The following is a 22,642-nucleotide window of genomic DNA, read 5'->3' on the forward strand; positions in this document are numbered from 1 at the left end:
TTCTACAATGTTTTCCCATAACCACTCTCCATTTTTATCCCCTCATTTCCTCCTTTCCTAATTAATCTCATCCGTCCAAACTCACTCATTCAAATAAAATTCAATAGTTGTTGTTTTTGTTAAACTCAAAGCATGGAAGAATAATTAATTGTATATTCTAAGAATAATAATTAGGAGAAAATCAAGTTGCTAATGGAGGTGATCAAGGCATGACGAATGCTAAATGGAGGCTGTACGGCGCAATTTAATTGATTAGTACGAGATTAGCACACAAAGGATTAGTAGAGGATCCAATGTTCAGAGGGTTTCAATATATTTTCTGATTAATTGAATAAGACCACTAAAAGTGGTTTATATACATGGGCCTATAACTAAAATACAGGAATTAATAAATCACCTAATTAATTCTAATAATTACACAATAATCACACGTGTTGACTCACACCAACACTCCCCCTCAAGTTGGTGCATATATATCGCACATGCCCAACTTGTCTAGTGAGTCCAAAAACACCCGATTTGCCACAGCCTTGGTCAACACATCTGCAAGCTGATCTTCGGACTTCACAAATGGAAAGTTAATAATCTTCGCTTCAAGTTTCTCTTTGATGAAGTGTCGATCAATCTCAATGTGTTTTGTTCTATCATGCTGAACAGGATTATGTGCTATATCAATAGCAGATTTGTTATCACAAAACAAGTCCATAGGTTTGGTAGGTGGACATCCTAAATCAGTCAATAAATGTCTCAACCACAAAAGTTCGACTACTCCAAGTGCCATACCTCTGTATTCAGCCTCTGCACTCGACCTAGATACAACTGATTGCTTCTTACTTCTCCAAGTCACCAAATTTCCTCCTACAAAGGTAAAATAGCCTGAGGTAGACCTTCTATCATCTGCTGAACCTCCCCAGTCTGCATCAGAAAAACCTTCAACATTTACATGACCATGATTAGCAAACAACAATCCTTTACCAGGTGCAGATTTTAGATACTGTAAAATTCGCTCCACAGCATCCATATGAGGTTTGCACGGGGCATGCATAAACTGGCTTACTACACTAACCGCATAAGCAATGTCAGGTCTAGTGTGAGACAAATATATCAATCTTCCAACAAGTCTCTGATATCGCCCCTTATCTGCAGGCAAAGCCCCCAAACACTCAAAAAGTCTATGATTTTGCTCCATAGGAGTGACAGCTGGCTTACACCCAAGCATACCAGTTTCAGACAACAAGTCTAAAACATATTTCCTTTGAGATAGGAATATGCCATGTTTAGACCGAGCAACTTCTATCCCAAGAAAGAACTTCAAGTCCCCCAACTGTTTCATTTCAAACTCTTGAGACAAGTACCTCTGCAAATTAGAGATTTCCTCATAATCATCTCCAGTCAGAACCATATCATCAACGTAAATAATAAGAGCAGTAATCTTCTTCCCCCTTTTCTTTAGGAACAAAGTATGATCAAAATTACTCTGCCGATAACCATAGTTCTTCATCGCACGGGTGAATCTCCCAAACCAGGCTCTCGGAGATTGTTTAAGACCATATAAAGACTTTTTCAGTCTGCACACCAATCTTGTATTATCGAACTCTGGTATACCTGGAGGAGGATCCATGTATACTTCTTCAGTCAAATCACCATGGAGAAAAGCATTCTTTACATCAAACTGAAGAAGTGGCCAATCTTTGTTAGCAGCCAAAGACAACAGAACCCGTACTGTGTTTAACTTGGCCACTGGAGCAAACGTCTCTAAGTAGTCTATGCCATAGGACTGTGTATACCCCTTCGCTACCAACCTTGCCTTATACCTTTCAACTGATCCATCAGCTTTGTGTTTGACTGCAAACACCCATCTGCATCCAACTGTCTTCTTCCCCTTAGGTAGAGAAACCAACTCCCAGGTTGAATTTTTCTGTAATGCCGCCATTTCTTCAGCCATAGCTTTGGTCCATCTAGAATCTGCAAGAGCATCCTGCAATCTACTAGGAATAGAAACAGAAGATAATTGCAGAACATACGATTCATATGACTTTGACAGCCTAACAGATGACACATGATTATTAATTGAGTACCTAACTTTGGCATTTGGATCTGGCTCATATTTAGCTGGTGGTTGTCCTCGGTTAGACCGAGGAGGGAGTGTAAATTTAGAAGCATTAGAAACAAGATCTGAACTAGAATGTGAATCAAGAGTATTGTTTGTTACCTCAATGGATGAAGAAGATTGATTCAATGGAGTAGGAGAGATGGCGGTACTATCATGGAGTGGTGACTCCTCAGGCTCAGAATTTGTAGGTTCTTGTCCTACCATATCCTCAGTATCATCTTCAGTAATTTCTGCATCCTCAGTATCATCCGCAGTAATTTCCGCATTCTCAGTATCATCCTCAGACACTAGGTGATCAGCAGCCTGTTCTGACTCTTCCTCACTACTACTCCCATAACCAAACTTATCAAAAAACAACACATCATCTCGATTCTGCACTTCACTAGAAACCTCCCCCTGAAGGGTAGAATCCAGTGGACGTGGAGAATAAAAAGGTTGATGTTCATGAAAAGTGACATCCATAGAGACATAGAAGCGCTGAGTAGAGGGATGATAGCACCGATACCCCTTCTGGGATGGACCATAACCAACAAATACACACTCCAAGGCCCGAGATGCGAGCTTAGATCGCTGATGAGAATGTAAATGGACAAAAGCAACACACCCAAAAACCCTGGGTTCCAAATGAAGGATACCTGGTAAAGAGACAAAATCCGAGAGAACATCCAACGGTCGCCGAAAGTCAAGAACACTAGACGGGGTCCGATTAATCAGATAGACAGCCGAACTCAAAGCATCACCCCAGAGTAAAGAGGGCACGTGACCACCCAGAAGAAGGGACCGAGTGACTTCCAATAAATGCCGATTTTTGCGTTCAGCAACCCCATTCTGTTGTGGAGAATGAGCACAAGAAGTCTGATGAAGAATCCCCGTAGAAGCAAAATATTGAGTCAACTCAGTATTAACGAACTCACCGCCATTATCAGAACGCAAAACTTTAATAGGACAGGCAAACTGGGTGAGAACCATTTTATGGAAAAGGCGAAAAACAGCACACACATCACTTTTATGTTTCAAAAGATAAACCCAAGTCATTCGAGTACAATCATCAATAAAAGTCACAAACCATTTCATTCCTTTATGTGTACCACATGGGGCAGGACCCCAAACATCCGAGTGTACCAAAGCAAAAGGAACATCCATACGTTTAGCACAAGAAGGAAACACGGAACGATGGCTTTTGGCCAACACACAAACTTCACAATTAAAATCGGAAATGTTCAAACCAAGAAATAACGAGGGAAATAAACGTCTAAGATAACTAAAGGAAGGATGACCAAGTCGGCGATGCCACAACCAGATCTTCTTCTTATTTTCTGAGGAACCATCACGAACTAAACGCACAATGCCACTACTGTCTGAAGCGGAAACCCCACTATCCAGATAGTACAAACCACCACTCTTTCTACCACTGCCAATCTTCTCCTTGGTATGAATGTCCTGGAAAACACAATGAGTAGGAAAGAATGTGGCCACACAATTATGAGTTTTGGTTAGTTGACTAACAGAAATAAGGTTACAATTTAGGGAAGGAACAAACAGCACATTATGCAAAGATAAATCAGAGGAGAAGGAGACCGTGCCGCCCCCTAGAACAGGAGATGACACACCATTAGCATTAACAATAAATGGTTTAGGACAGACAGATGAAAAATGACTAAAAACATAACGATCAGAAGTCATATGATCCGTAGCACCTGTATCAATTATCCATGCACCATTACTAGTACAAGCAGAAGTACTCAAAACAGAGTTAGAGATACCTGACTTGGCAACAAAGCTGGAGGAACTAACAGAGTTCACCCTGGAGCTTGAGTTATCAACCTTCGGATTGGAAGAAGAAGAAGCTTTCATTCCCTTCGGATGCCACTCTGGATAGCCATGAAGCTTAAAGCATTTTTCGACCATATGAGTTGTACCCCCACAGTGAGTACACTTCCGGTCAGGTTTCTTAGCATCTTTATTGGAGAATTTTCGGGCCGCCATAGCGACCGCTCCATCAGTACCCCCCATCATAGCTTCTTGCCGATTAGCCTCGGAGCACACAATCGCATAGGCCGCCTGTAATTTAGGCAAAGGAGACATGCCAAGAACACGACCCCGAACTCCATCTAGATGAGAATCCAAACCAGCTAGAAACATGTATAATCTCTGAGAGTTAATCATAGTGGTATATTTTTCAACATCACTTGCATAATCCATAATGCAAGGTTCAATTGCATCAATATCCTGCCAAAGTTTTTGTAGCTTGCCAAAATAGGAAATAATAGACCCACCATTTTGACGTACAGAGATTACCTCACAATGGAGTTGATAGGCTTTGGAAGCATCTTGACTCACTGTATAAGTCTGTTTGGCTGCGTCCCAGATGTCCTTCGCCGTCGGCAATCGAATAAAGAGAGAACGGACTTCTTTAGTCATAGCATCAAGAAGCCAAGACTTGACCATGCAATTCTCATCCTCCCATGCTTCAAACTCATCAGAATTCACATCCGCTGGAGCTGCTCGTGTTCCTGTGATAAAACCCCATCGTTTTCGACCTCTAATTTTATTTTGCACAATGAGAGCCCAATCAATATAATTCGAGCCATCAAGTTTCTCGGGTGAGACAAGGGATGACACATCTTGAGAGCTTAACGGAGGGAGAGCAGGCAACGGCAGTTTGGAGTGAACTACATCTTTGTTTTTATTTCCATTCAAGCCTCCAGGACTAGAGGGTGGTGTTTGAGACATGATAATTGAGAAATCACACACACACAATAGCAAACAGCCAAAAAAGGGTAACTCTGTACTGCTACAGTACACAATAGTGCACTGCTAAAAAGGAAAAAAAAAACAAACAGTGCCTGCTGCGTCAAGTGAGGAGTCGGGTCGGCGTCGCAGGCTTGTCGACGGAAAGTGGAGGCGCGCAGGGAGGCGGCGCAGGAAGGCGCGCAGGCAGGCGGCGCAGAGGCGACGGTCGACTTCGGCGTTGTGGGCGAAGGAGGACGACGTCGCTGGTTGACGCGAGCTACTGGGCAGGCGAGTGGGCAGGCGGCGCAGGCAGAGATGGAGGTGCAACTCGCCGGTGGTTGACGCGTGGCGGAGGCGAGTGGGTAGACAACAGCGGCGCTGCTGATGGTCGACGCGAGCAACGGGCAGAGATGGCGTCGCGCAGGGATGGCGTCGCTGGCGCAGACGAGGTGGCAGAGATGACGTCGCTGGCGCAGACGAGGTGGCAGCGAGCGACGGTGGCGACGGTGTTGTGCGGCGAGCGACGGTGGCAGGATGTGTGCAGCCGAGCAACAGGGACAGTGGGCAGAGAGCAACGGTGGCGATTTGGCAGAGGCGGAGGCGTCCAGTCGCGTCCAGTCGCCGGCGCACGAGGGAGGCAGAGTTGGCGGCGCTGCTGGTTGACTGGAGCAGTAGAGGGGAGGGGGCGCGCAGTGATCGACGGTGGCAGTGACGATGGTGGTGCCCGAGATTAAGGTGCAGTGAAACACCCAACAATTTTATGGAAAATTGTTAACCAAATTAATCACGAAGTGCAGCGGAACTCAACAATTTTATGGAAAATTGTTAACCAAATTAATCACGAACGATCCACAAACAGTAGGATAGAGAACCATGCTCTGATACCATGTTCAGAGGAGGCTTAGGTTTAGGGTTTCAATATATTTTCTGATTAATTGAATAAGACCACTAAAAGTGGTTTATATACATGGGCCTATAACTAAAATACAGGAATTAATAAATCACCTAATTAATTCTAATAATTACACAATAATCACACGTGTTGACTCACACCAACATCCAAATTCAGAGTTAATCAGGGTATGATGGAGTTGACACTTGGATGACAACTTACAGTTTTAACCAATTCTGCAAAACTTAGAAGGAGAAAATAAGATAAGAGAAGAAAGAGTTCTGGTGCTTCTTCTTCTTCTCGGCCTCAGAGTGCATAAAATTGACTGCTCCAAGATGAGATGCAATGCCTTATACCTCCATTGCCAAGAGCTAAGAGGTAGAGTCCAATAGAATCAATACACTCCAGTTTGTCACCCCATGGGAAGGCACACATTATTTTTATAAAAGGGTGGTTTCAGTCCTTGGAAGCAAGCCAACAATTTAACAATATGGATCATATTGAGCCTGCAACAAAATGGCTTACAATTTAGTTTGAGGGCAATAGTTTCTCTTTAATGAGCTGTTTATATGAACCATTAGATCCGCTTTAATGAGTTGGAATGGTTAAGATTCGAGTCTTCAACCAAAGAAAAGAGAATAGGAGGGAGAGTAAACGGAGGATCCGGGTCCGGTTCGGTTTTAGAACTCTTTGGACCCAATCAACTGCCACACCTCATCTCAAGCCATTTGAGCTAAGGTTGGTGGGTTTGAGTGATCCGGACTTCCGGAGAACTTTGACTAAAGCCTTCCCTACGGTCGGTTTGATTGGCATTAATTGGACCACAAGGCACAAGGCCGGTGGTAGGTTTGGATATTATATAATTGGATGTTGAAGGTCATTGTCAAACTTTGATTACAATTGTGCTAGAAGCCAAGACATAAACAAACAAAGAAATAGAAAATTTGGAGATAGTAAATTCCCGGATTACCAGGATAGTATTCCTGTCTAAATGAACATAGTAGGTGTATTGCCTCTAGGCCTTTTAGCTTAGCCTTGTGTTTGGCTGTCGGCTCCACCTTTCATTTTCAAATTATAACTCATATACAAGCTCTATATATTGAAACTCTCTCATTAGACTTTGGAGGGAGTTGTTTATTTAATTCATTCTCATCCATTCATCCTTACCTACTTCATATTTATTTCAATAAAACTACTTTGATTACTAGCTTACACGTTACAAGCCACTTTGGCTTGCATATCAAGTTTGTTTAACTTGTAGCTTTGGACAATTAATCATCACTTCTAAGAAATCAAATGAGGCTAAGGAATAAGTTCAAATTTCATGGATGCAGAAAATAGTAACTAGAAAACCAAAAATAAAATCATAGAGTCCAACTCGATCGATCTGACCCTGGGTATGGGAGTCACTACTCTATGACTGAAACTATAAACCCAAAAACAAAATCATACAGAGGATCCAAAACCCAAAATCATATATTGGATTAAATAAACAAAGCTCTATAACAACTTGTGTATCATATATCTAGAACCCATGCACATGGAAAAGCACAAAAGATTCAACTCATCCATGGCTAATCTTCTTCATGTGTCATTATATATACAACTACTACATAAATACATACAACTCACAAACACCATAAAAATCACACCTTTTAAACTTTGATTCTTCTTTTTTCTTTAGCAGAAAGAAAACACAGTACTAATTCTGATCTTAAACAGAGAAGTACTAGGTACTATATAAACCAGCCATCACGGAATACAGACTGGTATTGCAGCAAAACCAGCAGCACCACAATGAAAGCAGCCACACCCCACGGTGAGCTCCCCTCCGAAGGTTGGTGGTAGGTCCTCCTACGCTGGTCCCACGGTGACATGGCGAAGAGCCAGTCGGTGTCCATGGACGACAACCACTGCACAATAAGCAGCAGGACTACTGGTGTGGCCAGAAGGACCCAGTTGATTTTTTGTTCAGCTTCTTCAACAGCTTCTTCGTAGGAGGAGTACCATGATATGCCAAGAAAGACTGATATGACTGCGAGGATTAGGAGAGCTGGGTATGGCACAGGGTTTAGAGAGAAGGAGTCTAAGAAAGAGCTGCCGTGGCTGCTTCTTCCATAGGCCATGAATGATGGAGTGTTGGAGTGCCTTAGTTTTGTTTATTGTAAAGAGAGGCGTTAGTGTGACAGACAATTTAAAGAGGGTGATAGGAATTGAAGGCCCAGTGTTTTTATAGCCAAAAAAAACAGGGGTGTGTCGGCTTAGGTGGTGGCCAAAGTCAAGTTTATCTGCTTATTTTTGGGCGGGCTTTCATAAGGTAATGGGGCCACAAAGAAAAGTATGCACATATATACCTAAGAAGAGCTCATAACTTGTGCATACGTGGGTTCAAGGCTCAAGCACAGTAAGTTCTCTTTTATTCTTCGATAAAAATCAAATGATGGATAAGAAATCTATCATTTACTTCCAGACGCGTGAAGAATTTATATCGGATAACGTGAAGACACATGTAATTGTTGGATCTAACATGAATTGATATCAAGAAGAAAATTGAAACAATCAATTCAAAATTAATTGACAATAAATAAAAAAGTTCAATTTCTTATAAATTATTATGCAAAATAGTATGTTTTTTAATATAAATTTTTTCACTCAATATGAACTAATAGTTGATATAGTAGTTCAAACAATCGTCGAGATGATCTCAATCACATCTCAATCACCATCAAAGAGTAGGTATTTGGTTTTAAAATGACCGAAAGAGATTTTTAATGGAGAGGTAAAAAACAAATTATAAGACATCAAAATGGATCATTTGTTGAAACGAGTAACTTTCATATGCACATAGATCGGAAAAATTATAGGGTATAATCGATATATCATTTTGTGATATAACCGATATACTACTATGTGGTATAACTAATCCAATGTATAAGGGTATTATTAGATGATGTGTTTATATTGGTAGGGTATAGTATTAATAACATTCACTCATATTATAATAAATAAACTAATTATATCACATATCAATATAGCGATTATACAAAATAATTTCTCTTTAGACTGCATGTGCATGTGTTTGATGATTCTAGTATATTTAAAGCGATCATTTAGCACATATTTGATCCTTTTCCAAAAGCGCGAAAGTCTAATTTCCGTTGGGGCATGCATCCCCATCTGTAGTGATATTTTGGGCCGACAACGTCGGTGGTGGCACTTTAAAGTGCATCATACACTCAACTCAATTGATAAATACAATCCCAACCATCCACTTAGACATGACATTTAATGATGAAAAACAATGTGGGATGGACAATAATTGAGATGATAAAGAGGAAGATGAGCACCCTTTCATGTTGACCGATAAATGGTTGACAGGTTGAGCTTATTTAATTGGTCCTTTATAGAATATCACAACCCTGTTACTACCAGTCCTATACTTTTCTGCAATGAAAGTAAACTATACCAAACTATGCAACTTTAGCAACCTTGTTTCTTATCACTCTGATATTTAATTAGAGTCATTGTACCTAATTAATTAAATACTATATTTGGGTACAAGTGTATAACTGGAGAAAAACTTTCATATCCATACAGTGAACGTAGCTTCACACACACGTGAGAAAGAGGTTTGAGACATTGAAATTTGGGATTATTCCTTTTCTCACATATACAAGCTCAATCATGTAAACATTTGCAATTGTGCGAACGTCTCACATCGAGCACTCAACATACATACACTAAACGCTCAATGTGAGATGTTCGAAGGTGGGCACGTGCCCACCTGAATAAAATTCCTCACATACATATACATATACATATATATATATATATGATACTTCGTCACTATAACCAAGATATACAAGTTTTTCTCGTATAACACAAAGTGATGTGACCTGAGCTTGTAGATTTGGTAATAGAGCAGCATTTATGCGAGCTGAGATTTTATAATTTCAGTGGTAGAACACTTATCTTCACATTTACGGTTTGATTGTTTCTGTCCTCAAATAAAAGAGAATAAAAAAGTCATGAAAGTTTTAGCCCTGGGCTTAATCTGAATTTGGGTTGTGCGGTTTGAGATATTAGTTTCGCTTCTTGTTAGGCCTTAGGACCTCCATAGAAACACAAAAATAAAAAATAAAAAAACCATGAGTTTCACTAAGTCCTTCCTGAAGATGGATCTTAGATTTTATTAAACAAAAAAAAAAAAAAAAACGAAATTTACAATGATATTTTCCATTATGTTACGACAATCATATTACTTCAACACACATGTTACATACAATAAGTAAACCAAGAAACACATCAAATCCTCTTCATGTTAAATGGGTATTATTAGACAAACCAGCTCTCATGAACCGCAGTCTGATAATATATAGCAGCACAATCAGAAGTAGTGGGCACACTTACAAGCATGCTTACACTTACAACATGGTGGTGGCATCATCACACAGGGCGTCCTGGGAGCTCCCATTGATGACAACCAATGCACAACAGCTAACAACAGCAATGGTGTGGCTATGAGTCCCCAATTGATCCTCAATTTGGGGGTCTCAATCTCGAAAGAGATCAAAGATGACAAGAAAAGAAGTACTGCAACCACTGCCAAGAAAACCAGAACTGGGTATGTGGAAGGGGGGGCTTCTCTTCTGCAACAATGATAGCCCATCAAGATTTTCAAGGGACTTTCTCAATGAGAGTTGTAAGTGATTTTTTGAGGGGAAAAAAGTAGATGGAAATTGAAACCCAGTTAAGATATAAACAAGCAATTGTATGTATCTCCTAGTCTATTATGAACCGCACTAGTGTTGGTGTTTGCTTTTGGAGTCATGGCATTGGTGGTTGCTTTGCTAGCCTCTATCAATCAGTGTCATACCAGCCTAATGATTCCGTTTGGGAAAGGCACAACCAAATGATCCAAATGACATGGGACCAGTCGAATAGGGTGGTGGGTGGTCAAGACATTTTATGTGAAAATCCATCATTATCGTTAGAGGTCCTATAAAAAAATTAAGAACAAATGATATTTTTGGTTCATGTACTTTCATAAAATTTTCACTTTAATTATGTTATTTTAATTTTGTTAATTTCAGTCTTGTGCTTCCAATACGATAACAATTAAATCCAAATCGTTAATTTCGTTTAAATTGATGATGGAAAATTCGGCGTGCAAAACACGTGAGTGACATTTCAGATATCTTACTCTATCTGGATGCCTATTTAAGTCATACCTGTCATTTTACCGCAATTATTTTAGAAAAATAAGAAGTTTTAACATTAAACTGAATATGTTAAATGACGAGTAAGAATTTAATTAGGCATTTAGAGGGACTAAATTGTTCGAAATACCAATCATGTGCCAATCATATACTTCCACGTCGGATTTTCCATCAACAATTTAAACGATGTAAAATATTTAGATTTAATTGCTATCGTATATAAAGTACTGTACCAAAATCACCAAAAATAAAAGTACAGGACCAAAGTGAAAATCTCGTAAAAATACATAGACCAAAAGTGTCATTTGGCCAAAAATTAATGTACTCCTACTAAATATCTAACATATTATGCTAAGATTATCAATTTAGATTATACATTTAAATAAATAAGAAGATGCATGATTAGTGAATTGAATTACAATTTCACAATATAGCATGTCAAGTCAAACTGTTCGAACATTTCCGTGGAACACAGTAATGTGGAAACCTTTGCAGTTGCGCTTATAAGTTGATTCAAGTTACAATGGAAAGTATGTATGATTGTCAATGAACAATGTACAACCCACTAGAAAACATTGACAACATCTATTCAAGCCGCTCGAAATAGAGCTACACAAAAACAACCCCTTTCCCATCAGTTTTGTTAGGCCCAAGTCCCTAATAAGAATGGCTATCTAATATTCTAATAAGACAGATTTGTTACTTCCATGAGGATGATGCAATCGCTAGCTTAAAAAAGAGAAAGATATCGCTACAAAATTTATTATCACATCGATTACATGCTATCCTATGTGTTACATGTTAGAAGAGTTGTATAGGCACATTCAACGATGATGCTGGCATGTCCAATACCCACCATAGGAATAAGCTTCGATTAGACTTTTCCATGGAATCGGAAATTGAGTTCGTAATCATGCTTCAAGGTTGCCAGAGTGTTTCTGCAAGGACCCTCTACACAAACAAGAAGAAAATGTGAGACATAACCAAATTTCCCTTCCAGTCACCTTTTAGCCCTGATCAAATCAAAATTGTTTACCTCCAAATATGGTATGAAGACGTTGAAGATCTTCTGCTGAGCAAGCGTCTATCAAAGCATATACACCTGGTCTTAGAGCTTCATCTATTTCCCTGCAAATCAATCATACAATAGTTCAGCTAATCCTGCGTGAAACTAATATTTTCTCATGATTGTCCACCCCAAAAAGTAATGTTTTTAGAGATTGTAATAGGTGAATTTGCACGTACTTATTTCATGTCATATTGTCCTCCCATTCTATAGAAATTGGAAAGTGATGGCATCACTTCAAACTCAAGTTTCCCAAAAAGTTTTAAGAAGGAGGAAATGGGGAAGAAGAAAGCGAGTTATGAACATAGAATCTACACCAACTTCACCCCTTGTCCACCTAAACCAAAGGCCAGTGGGAATTGATCTTACAAATAAATTTTGATTGTATTAATTCATAAGAAAAACATTTGATACACCATTGTTGGCATATATGTATGATTAATTTATCTGTTATGCCTTTTTATATTCATTAGGAAACAACATATATATTTTAAGGTATCGAAGTTACCTTTTAATGCCCGTTTTACGGGGGCCATATCCTGAATAAACCCATATGTAATTGGATAAAAATTGAGAACAGTGTGGACCATAGACATCTTTTTGATGTCGTATCTGCAAATAGATATGATAAAACCGGATGAGTGAGATATGTTTTCTCCTTTTGGTTCTCAATCACCGTACAAGTCAAATTTAAGGGAAGATGCCCAAAATCTAAGATAATAATGATACTTTCAATGAGGCATATTTATAAAACGTCACCTACCTCTTCATAAATCCTTCTGAGAGAACTAGCACATTTGACTCCCTCTTCAACTTCCCATGAAAAGAAGTCTTTTCTGACAACTGCATCAGTATCCAGTGTCTCCAAACAATGAAGAAGAACACGAACAGAAGCTTCAAGTAGAGCAATGCACCGCTCACATTCACTAGAAATTACAAAACAATAAATGCAATTTTATGCAGAGCCTACTTAATGAGAAAGGAAAACCCAAAATGAAAGTAACTTCAGAGTTTCAAGCCTTTTCAATAATCAATTTTCAAAAAGAAAATTAAAAGTTAAAAGCCTGTGTTCATACCCATACTATATTGATCTTCCTTTTTATCTTTATGTTTTCAATTTCGGCCAAAGGTTAATAGTTTAATTGTGCACTTTACAAATCTTATTATGAGGTTTTTTATCCCAAAAGAATATACATACCTTTTGTGATGTTTCAGAACATTATGCAATAATCGGCAGCAAGCAGCAAATAGGTCGATTGAGTATTGCCTGTCTATGCCAGTGAATTGTATACTTGCTACTGGATTAAAGACTTGGTTATTTGGAATTGTTGAAGAATCATTTGGAACAGGAACTTCAGAAATTTTTAGAAGATGGAAATCTTGAAAAAGTGCTGAAGGTATACGTAAAGATTGTGCTACATGCCAGGCCTCCATTTTGTACAGAGCATGCTTGCCAGAAATTTTTACCAGTACGTCAACACACATAAGAATGACTGTTCCTGAATCTGGATCAGTATCACCTTTACTCTGGATCAATCTCTCATAGAAGATTAATGGACTCTGCAAATGCAGAATAACATTGAACACACTAGCAATTAAGCTCTGGATGTGTCTTTTAACCACACTCAAACGTTTCCATCCTAAAAGGCAAATAAATGGTCAGAAAAGCAAGTTCCAACAAACTTCAATCATATGCACTTGAATCCATGTAAATGGCATTAATTGTTTTACATATGTAATAATAGTCAACATGACCCACTATACGTAGCATAATGGTAATCTCAATCGTGTTACTTCATATAACAATTAGCAACATCAAGTACCTAAATGGATAATGATGGTGTCAGTGAAATATTATGTAGCAACTCTAATTTAAAATCTCTTAACACACTTTTTGAATAGTCAAAGAACAGCAAAGGCAAAGATTTAGTTAATACCACTTTGCTCCAGAACCGTATGGGTTCCAAAGTACTCAAATATTTTTCAGCAAGGTATGTGTTTATATCTAGAGATCTTATTTTGTCTTAAAATTAGTAAGATCTATTTATTTATTTACTTATTCATTTAGTTCTTCCCATAATCATTTGAAAGTACTGTGTCTCAAATTACATATATAAAATGTATGTAATTTAGTAAGATTTAGAAAACATGACCCAATATGTATTACAATGTTTTCTTGTAAAATGAAGAGGTCCACCAAAAACTTTACTATTAACAGAACCTGGAACTAAAATATATGTTAGAATTCTATTACAGCTACTATCAGCAACAGCAGTCACTATAAACACTTTAGAAAATGCAGCAGAGCCATTTCATTCCATAAGTATCAAAATATTCCCTCCATAGATGTGTTAATATAATATTACCTGATACAAATTCTATAACCAAATCCAAACAATCAATGCCAGCTGCAACAATTGAAGAAACCTTTCCCCCGTCTGCACTTCCAGTATGTATGTCACAACTCATCGTGCACCCTTTCCGCACACCAACTAGTGCTCTCTCTATAGCTTGTACTGCAGATAAAAGATGCAGCTCCGATGGTTTCTTTATGAACGCTGCAAATGATGACCTCAGCCTAGCTTTAAAATCATCCAATAAGTATGGCCAACGAGAAAGAGATGGTTCAGAAAATCCCATAGGAGAATGGAGCATTTTGGTGCTTGACTCTGTCTCATGAGATGCTAGAGTAGCTCTTTTCCCCTGTAAAGTTATACATTTTCCTATAGCCCTTAACTGTAGCTGAACCATCTTGACATACAAACTTCTGGATAAGGTAGGATTAGTCAAAGGAAAATGATTCGCTAATTCTTCCAGATACTTCAGAACACCATCTAAACACACAAAATAAAAGAAGTGTGGAACCTGGCTCATGTCCACTGATTCAAATAACAAGACCTGCGCAATGCTAGTAAAATTATGCACCAACCTTGATGACAGGGTAGCGCTCTTCATATGCAAATTTAGCCTTAAAATAGCTGAAGATGCAATTAACAACTGCCTGAGTAAAAATGCTGTGTCGGGGTAGTCACCTTTTAGCAAGCTTCTCAATAAAGGCTTATTTAAAGATTGCAATTCAACTGAATTAACATCAGTCAAAACACTGACAGCACAATTTGCATCTTCCAAGTGCAACCTTCTCCTATGAACACTACCAATTCCAGATTCAACATGGATGCCAGATGATGCTGAGAAGATCATTGCAGCTCCAGATTCATCCTCCAACCCACAGCGTGAAATATCAGTGTCAGCACCAGTGCCTTCTGGTAAAAACTCCTTTGCATCCAACAAATCTACGTTGTAGTCAGACTTTTGAAGATTTTGAACGTCACATAAAGTTCTGGATTGTTGATTATCGTCAAAAAGCAATATGTGTAAGAGAAGACTAGAAAATTCTGCAAAAACATTTATACAGACGTTGAGTTCAGAGATAGGTTCAAGTTTCCGCCTTGATAAGTTTACTTTATGATCATCAATTCTCGCATCTGTATTGTTCACAACACATGCTAGGCCCCACAAAAACCCACTAACGCAAGAAATTATGGATGAAAACTTGTTCAAATTTAAAACATCAACACCAACTCCCACTTTTCCATTACAAAGGCCATCCTTCAAATTTACAAGTAAGCTTTGCATCTGTTCCTTCAAACTCTTAGCAACAATTGTTACACTCTTCCAGGCTTCAACATAATTGGAAGAATACAAGCATGGATCAGATTCACTTAAATTGCTCTGTTCATGGACAAATTCAGCATGCAGTTCAGCAACTTTATGGAAATGAACAGCATGATTAGATTGATATTTATTTAATGTCAGAAACACATAAAATGTGTGATCCATCAACGACAAGATCATATCATTAACTGGACTGCAATTATCTTTTGAAAATGACTCTTGAAGCCCAACAACTGCATGCACTGACTTGTAAAGCCATAAAATAGGAAATGAATCCTCAAAGAACACTGAAGTATGCGAGGTTTGACTGGCTACTGTCATCTCCTCACAAGCCATAATTATATATTTCAAGGCCTTCCGACAAGACACAAACAATCTGATGAGCTCGTAATAATGGTTTGAGTATAATACATTCTGAGAATCTAATAAGCTGCCAACAACAAGCCTGAAAAACATAGAACTGGTCATCTTAATAGCTATCTTGAATGAATTACTACAAAGATTACGCTTCATCAGGGAACTTCAATTCAAAAAAAAGGGTAAGCATGGGGAAAAAAGGTGCTCATATAAGTAGTGTGATATTATTATCTTCACCCATGAAATTATAGAAAAAAGTTCATAAGTAGAAATACATTTTCAGTGAAAAGCAGTTCTGAGCAAAACACATTGTGAAACAATTTTGTACAAACAATATTTTAACCACTTTACTCTTATTTACATAAATTAAATGGAATTATGTTAAAAAAAAATAGTGCATAACAACCATATTAAATTTTTATGCAGTTTTTCATCTTAGAACACAACTCAATTAAGTGGATATCTCATCCTATTGACTATTCAATTTTGGGAATCTAATTGCTCACTAAAGAAGATGTTTTTATTTCAAATTTTTTTAAAAAGCAACAAGAGCTATTTCAGGTATGGGACCATGCTACTGCATCAAACCATTAAAGCTCATGTTGATAGAACAAAGCTCATACCTTTCAAGGTTGAGAATAGAAGTCACATTAAGTGAAAATGATCTTGAATTCAAATGACCTTTTGGCATACAACTCAAAAGATTAAGCAAACTCTGACAAGCTGTAAATTTCATGATGAACGATGGTAGTGCTTTTTGTTCCTTGCAACTTTCTGTAAGCAGCTTATCAGAAGAATGAGTAACCGGTTTTTCTGCTGAGGAACAATCAAATATGTTGTAAGTGTTGCAGGATTCAACCACTGATGAGTTCTCTAGGGCACTCAAAACCTCCGGCCAATTAGGTGATGATTTGAAATCAACATTGCCAGATGAAAAGTCACTGATGAATGGTAATGTAGATTTCTCCAATGCTTGGCAAAACCTTGATGCAAAATACCTGCGGACAAACTAATACAAGAAATAGAATAAATACCTGGGTTGAAATAATCTCTAAAGAAGTTCATAGAATAGTGTATAGACATCAACAAGAGAGGAAAAGTGTAAACGAAGAAGAATAAACACAAAGACACAGAAAAAGTAAAATAGTGTGCAAGGGTATGTGTGCTGCATGCACATGTGAGTGCGTGGGGAAGCACCATGTGATGTTTGATAGCTGCTTACTCTTTGCTCATACAGTACGGAGTCAATAAAGCATTGTGATGAGATTTGATGCAAGGTTACTTTCTTCAGCCTGTCAGCTTCACGGTTGTTGTGATCTTTAACACCCCCAAAGCTGCTTCTTACGCAGGGAAGGGAAGTATGGATTAAAAGAGAAAGGAACATCTTCAAATTCTTCTTAGTGGCATGAGTGCACCAAATATAAATATTTTGGCAAACAACCCACCAAATTGCAGTTGGCAGTGACTTCTTGTTCACAGCACAAACACTTAAATCCCATTCATCACTTTCATGGGCAATCATCTTATCACAAGTTGTACCATCAGAAGCGAAGATTGGCTGTTGATCTTCAGACACTAACGATAGGTGCTCCATCATAAAACCAGTAAGACCTGCTGCCTCTTGCCTCAAAACAGAGATGTGTCTTTCTAACTTTTTGCTTCTTTTACGACACCGTGACAAGCCAGAATCATCAAGCAACCTGGCTTGCACTAGATTATCAGTATTTTGCATCAAATATTCAAAAGACTTTATATGCCTATTCAAATCAACGAGCCTATCACGGGCCATAGCATGCATTACATAAGTCAAAGGACAAGAATCAACTGCACGGTCCTTACAATAGATGTATGAAATGGACTGAATAACAGCAAGAAGAGAAGCTGAAGGTTGTATGATCCAAGAAAAATATCCACCATTGGTCCAATCAGTCATTTCCATCCAATCCCTGCCAGAGTATGATGTGAATGAATCTCCTGTTGCTGCTGACATCCTTCTTGATAAATCTGGAGGCACAAGGACCGTTGCTTGCCTATATAAGTGTTGGCAGGACATATACAATTGAAAGAAGAACACAAAGACCCAATGAGTAGACAATCCAAATATCAGAAAATTATTTTTGTTTCCAGCAGTCACATTGTCAAAACCTTTTCCTTTGACAGAAAAGAGGAACTTGTTTACAGCATCCGGCTGTAGTCCAACCAGACTACTCATGCAAGGACAAATTACTGTTATAAGGTCCTTTATAGAAACTCCAATGAGGTTACAGTTTCCAGTTGTGACAATCAGTGACCCTAGCACTAGTGCATACATTTCAGACAACCCTCTCCCCAAAAGTTCAGCTTCCAGATTAAAATTTTGCAAGCTACTTTGCACATGCCATTTGCCAAATTCTTTTCCATCAGCCTTATAACAACTAATTTTCATCCACTCTAGAGATTCTGATATATCCAATGTTAACTGCTGAATACACCCACTTGCTTGGCCTTCTGGTATCGACTTGATCGCTTTATGGATTGCAACCTTAAACTCTTGTGAAGATAATAGCATTTCCACTGATTTTGCATAAGCTTCATCATGTAAAGAAATCACAAATCTAGTATAGTTCAGTTCACTATCGCCATTATGTGAATTTAGAAGCCTTATTGCTTTACACAATGCAAAAATAGCATTATTCACCTACATTAGTGAAACAGTATCAGTAGAAGAAACTTCAATCAAATACTTCCATAAAAATATTAAGGTTAGTGACAATTCACGACCCAAAAATAAATCTCAAAAACTCCCCCCCCCCCCCCCTCCCCGGCCCCACCCCCCTACAACTCATGTGTGGAACTGGTTAAAGAGTTGATTTTAGAAACAGCTTACACATATATAATTATTAACATATGGATGTATAGGCATAGAGAAGTTAAAAATCAGACAAATGCTTAATCAAAGGGCATTCAACTAACCTGGCGAAGTTGACTATAGAGATTAACTAATTGGCATCCAATATCTGTTATCTTGAAAGATAATGAGCATCGATCCGGACTATCCATCAAAGAAATCCCAATGGCTAAGTAAGAAAGCATCACAAGCCACAAGCTTACCAAATCATTCTCTATAACCTCATATTCAATTTCCAAAAGATACCCTACAGCAGAAAGTACCTCCTTGGCTATTAAAGTTAAAGTATCCATGTGTGTCCCATTAACTACGCCATAATTTAACGACTGAATTAAATTGGAGGACAATGATATAATCATATTGTAAACCTTCTTCAAGAAATTAAGGCAAGCTCCCTCAGAGGTGTCCTCGGTTCTCACATAAACCTTTTCATGCATAAAGCCAGAAAGCAAATTATTAATAGATTTAAGTGTGCAATGAACGCCCAATAATGCAGGTCCCAGTTCCAACTTAGTTTCGAGATAGCCATTAATCTCAAGCAGAAGAGGCTCCATAATCAGTACCAAAAAATCATGAAGTGACTTTCGGGTTTCTGCCTTGAAACTAGTTGAGCAATAATTCTTTTCAACTAGTGCAGTACTACTCCCAGATGACAACTTAGAAGTATGACTCATTAAATTATCTTCTAATTGCCTTGAACCATCTGTTCTCTCCATCATTTTGGTAATTTCAGTCAGCGTTGAAGGCCTTTTTTGCTTTTTAACTTGATCAATAAACAAGCGAAACAGTTCTCCTATGCTTTCCACTGCCAATGCATTCTTTTCAACTAAAATTATATTCAGTTTATCAAATAACTTTCTGTGATAACTCTTGTTGGTTGTTTTGGAGTCTTTTGACTTCCCATAATTGGATGTGGCATACTTTTTAGTACTGCATAAGTTCAAAAATCCATCAATGTTGACTGGATGATATATCCCATGAGATAAGACTTCTTCAACTAGCTTCAGTAAGTTTCTTGTCCAACCAGGATTACTTCCATCGATCTGAAGACGCAAAAAACCCAAGAGATGCAACAGAGGCTCAAGGAGTTTACCAATAAATTCATGAAATCCATCTTTCCGAACTGGGTGAGCCCTCAAAAACTTGGAAAATGGCTCAAGCACCAAGCACGAGAATCTGAAAACAAAGACACCCTCATCGCCACTAACAAGATTTTCAATGTAAAATTTGTGTACGAGTTCAAGCACTGCCTCTACAGCTGAAACCCACAGGTTTAAATTTTCATTGGACAAGCTTCCATGGGATGAAAATACCAAAGAAATACAATCAAGCACAGTACTGTGCAATCGTAACCCTTCACCACTGGAAAACAAATCTTTTGGACATGAAGCTGTTTTGTTCAATAAGGACAGTGCATTTCTTGCAATCCAACGAATAGAGCGTAAAAGGTTCTGTGAGAAAATTAAAGAAACATTCAATCTCAAAGACTCCTCCAAGCAGAACTTGAAAATCTCCCAGCATCTAAAATCCAAATACGTCTCAATAACTTCAGCTTGATGCTTCTCTCCACCACTCCGTATTTTCTTTCCTGAAGAAATCAGCAATGACTGGATCCAATTATTCACAAAAATTATTAAACGTGACATCTTCACTGCTTCATTATCCTGATCGCGGCAGTTGCTGCCTTCTTCTTTCACTCTTGATATCACAAATTCATAAGCTAGTTCCACATTCCTGCATTTACATTCCCTCGTTAATCAGAATCAAATCTGAACACTCACTTTGATCACTTAACATAAGAAACATAGACAACATGAAGCTTTAAATCTTGGTTTACACAATAACTCAAGGAGAAAAGAAAACCCAAAAGATTGACTCTAATTCAACTCACTTGGCTTAAATGGGGTTAAGTTTCTTGGTTTCCTTCCTACTACACAGATTCTAACTCTGTCTTCTTTCCATTTCATCAATCTTGTTATCAACTCACATAAATAACAAAATAGTATATACCTTAGCCAAGAACCAACCTTTGGTCACACCATTTTGAATAATTTACTTAATTTATTAAAATTTAAATTTAAATGCTCCATTTTAGCTGCTGAGAAACATGTATGAAAAAACAATCATATTTATCAACCTCAATGTTAGAGAAATATACTCACTTCTGATGCTCAAGCTTGTTTTTTTGGATTGACAAAATTAACTCCAGGTTCCTCCATGGACCACGTTCTTCCAGCTCTGGATTGGGTTCTCTATGCTCGGGACATTCAGCTACTTCCACATTCACTTCCACTTCTTGTGGTGCACCCTCTTTCTCTGAGAGGTTAATACGGTGCGTTTTGGAAGGTCTTTCAGATTCTCCAGGGCTCCTTTGCTTTCTCTTTTTGTTCCTCTTCGTTTGTTTCTCTTTAGACTTAGCTTCCGAATCGGCCATTGTTGAACTCTTCTGTCAATGTGGTTTTTGTTTGGAAGTTTTTCACTAGGGTTTAGGCACTTGGAGGTAGTTGAAGGGTTTAACGTATGCAGAGCGGGCCTCAGATGAAGAAAAGATCGACGACGTCGTTCAATTGATCTTATCTTTAATTTTTATTTTTATTTTTTTGCCAAATTTTCTTAGTATTTTAATTAAACTAAAGTCAAAATTTTGTTAAACTAAAGTAAAACTGTAAAAGCAATTGAAAAGGATATTTTTATTTGAAGCCACGAAAAATCTCTATGGGTAGTTTTTCAAAACTTTTTGTTAATAAAATTATTTTGTATTGTGTAACCAATATTATTATTATTTTTTGTATCGCTAGTTAATTTGTCCTTTTCTTTTCAAATCTAAAAGTATTTTGTGTCATAGCCTCATAGGTGATGGGCGTGACCAAAAACTAAGGCTTGGTTTGATATTGTAAAATATAATCATAGTATAATTAGCTATGAAGTAAAATGGTTTTAGTTTTTGATAAACCATATTTCAAAAATGATGTGAGGGTAAAAGAGGTCTTAAAATGAGAGAAAAAAATGCTTGTACTTTATTTACCAAATACTAAAACTATGATGACTATTGTAGAATTGTGAGAGAAATTTACTTTTAGTTCCCAAACCACAATCTCAAACGTGCTGGGCCTAATCCAATATGTGAATGTCTCATATTTTACATAACATATGCTCCCCAAGTGTCAAAGTTATTAGCAAAACACTCATTCTATTATATTAGCTCAATGCTTAATTGGTCCTTATATCATTTAGCCTTATGCAATACTTGCTTTTAGAAGTGTGCTCAATATTTGTAAGTAACCATTTGGTCTAGTGGTGACATTCATTTTCCTCTTTGTGAGAGGATGTTTTAAGTTCAAATATCATAGATATTAGTTGTTGATAATCTTAAAAATGCGAATTGTATTCTTCAAAGTAAAGTTCTACTATGTGTAAAAGTGTTACGGTTAATTATATAAGTTAAAACACTATATAATTCTTATATTATTGTATTATCATTCATACCATAATATATTACCGTGCGTATCTTATTACACCAACAATTTTACTTTTTAAAATATAGCTATAATAACGTGTAAAAGTTTTAAAGTGAATTGAATAAATCAACACAATTGTATCATTCTTATTTGAAATATGTTTTTAATCGGAAATTAACTTGAAATACTCGCTATAGTTTAGTCATTGGTGAATATATTTATAGTTTATTTTTATTATCTAA

The 22,642-nt window shown here is 37.7% G+C and overlaps 2 protein-coding genes across 2 annotated transcripts; both read right to left on the reverse strand.

Moving 5' to 3' along the window:
- Positions 1-7,193: 7,193 nt before the first annotated feature.
- LOC147276456 (uncharacterized) lies at positions 7,194-7,919 on the reverse strand. The gene has a single exon (XM_086254924.1). The coding sequence runs from the start codon at positions 7,862-7,864 to the stop codon at positions 7,475-7,477; it is 390 nt and encodes a 129-aa protein (XP_086111050.1). The 5' UTR covers positions 7,865-7,919; the 3' UTR covers positions 7,194-7,474.
- A 3,492-nt stretch (positions 7,920-11,411) lies between these two features.
- On the reverse strand, positions 11,412-21,400 carry LOC147276457 (uncharacterized). The gene is made up of 10 exons (XM_086255508.1): positions 21,105-21,400; positions 19,008-20,676; positions 17,278-18,732; positions 16,679-17,064; positions 14,390-16,143; positions 13,222-13,663; positions 12,787-12,949; positions 12,532-12,635; positions 11,994-12,085; positions 11,412-11,908 (listed from the first exon to the last, which is right to left on the reverse strand). Exons 1-10 carry the CDS (start codon positions 21,374-21,376, stop codon positions 11,832-11,834), a joined length of 6,414 nt encoding a protein of 2,137 aa, XP_086111634.1. The 5' UTR covers positions 21,377-21,400; the 3' UTR covers positions 11,412-11,831.
- Positions 21,401-22,642: the final 1,242 nt, after the last annotated feature.

This window comes from Dryas octopetala, chromosome 8, assembly GCF_963921425.1.
Source record: "Dryas octopetala chromosome 8, drDryOcto1.1, whole genome shotgun sequence".
Lineage (NCBI taxonomy): Eukaryota > Viridiplantae > Streptophyta > Magnoliopsida > Rosales > Rosaceae > Dryas > Dryas octopetala.

Excerpts from the sequence above, each read along its gene's own strand:
- LOC147276457 (XM_086255508.1), bottom strand. The coding sequence starts at position 21,376 with ATGGCCGATTCGGAAGCTAAGTCTAAAGAGAAACAAACGAAGAGGAAC. Across the intron at positions 12,950-13,221 it reads GTTCTGAAACATCACAAAAG|TGAATGTGAGCGGTGCATTG; the intron begins GTATGTATATTC and ends TGTAATTTCTAG. Across the intron at positions 12,636-12,786 it reads TCAGAAGGATTTATGAAGAG|ATACGACATCAAAAAGATGT; the intron begins GTAGGTGACGTT and ends ATCTATTTGCAG.
- LOC147276456 (XM_086254924.1), bottom strand. The coding sequence starts at position 7,864 with ATGGCCTATGGAAGAAGCAGCCACGGCAGCTCTTTCTTAGACTCCTTC.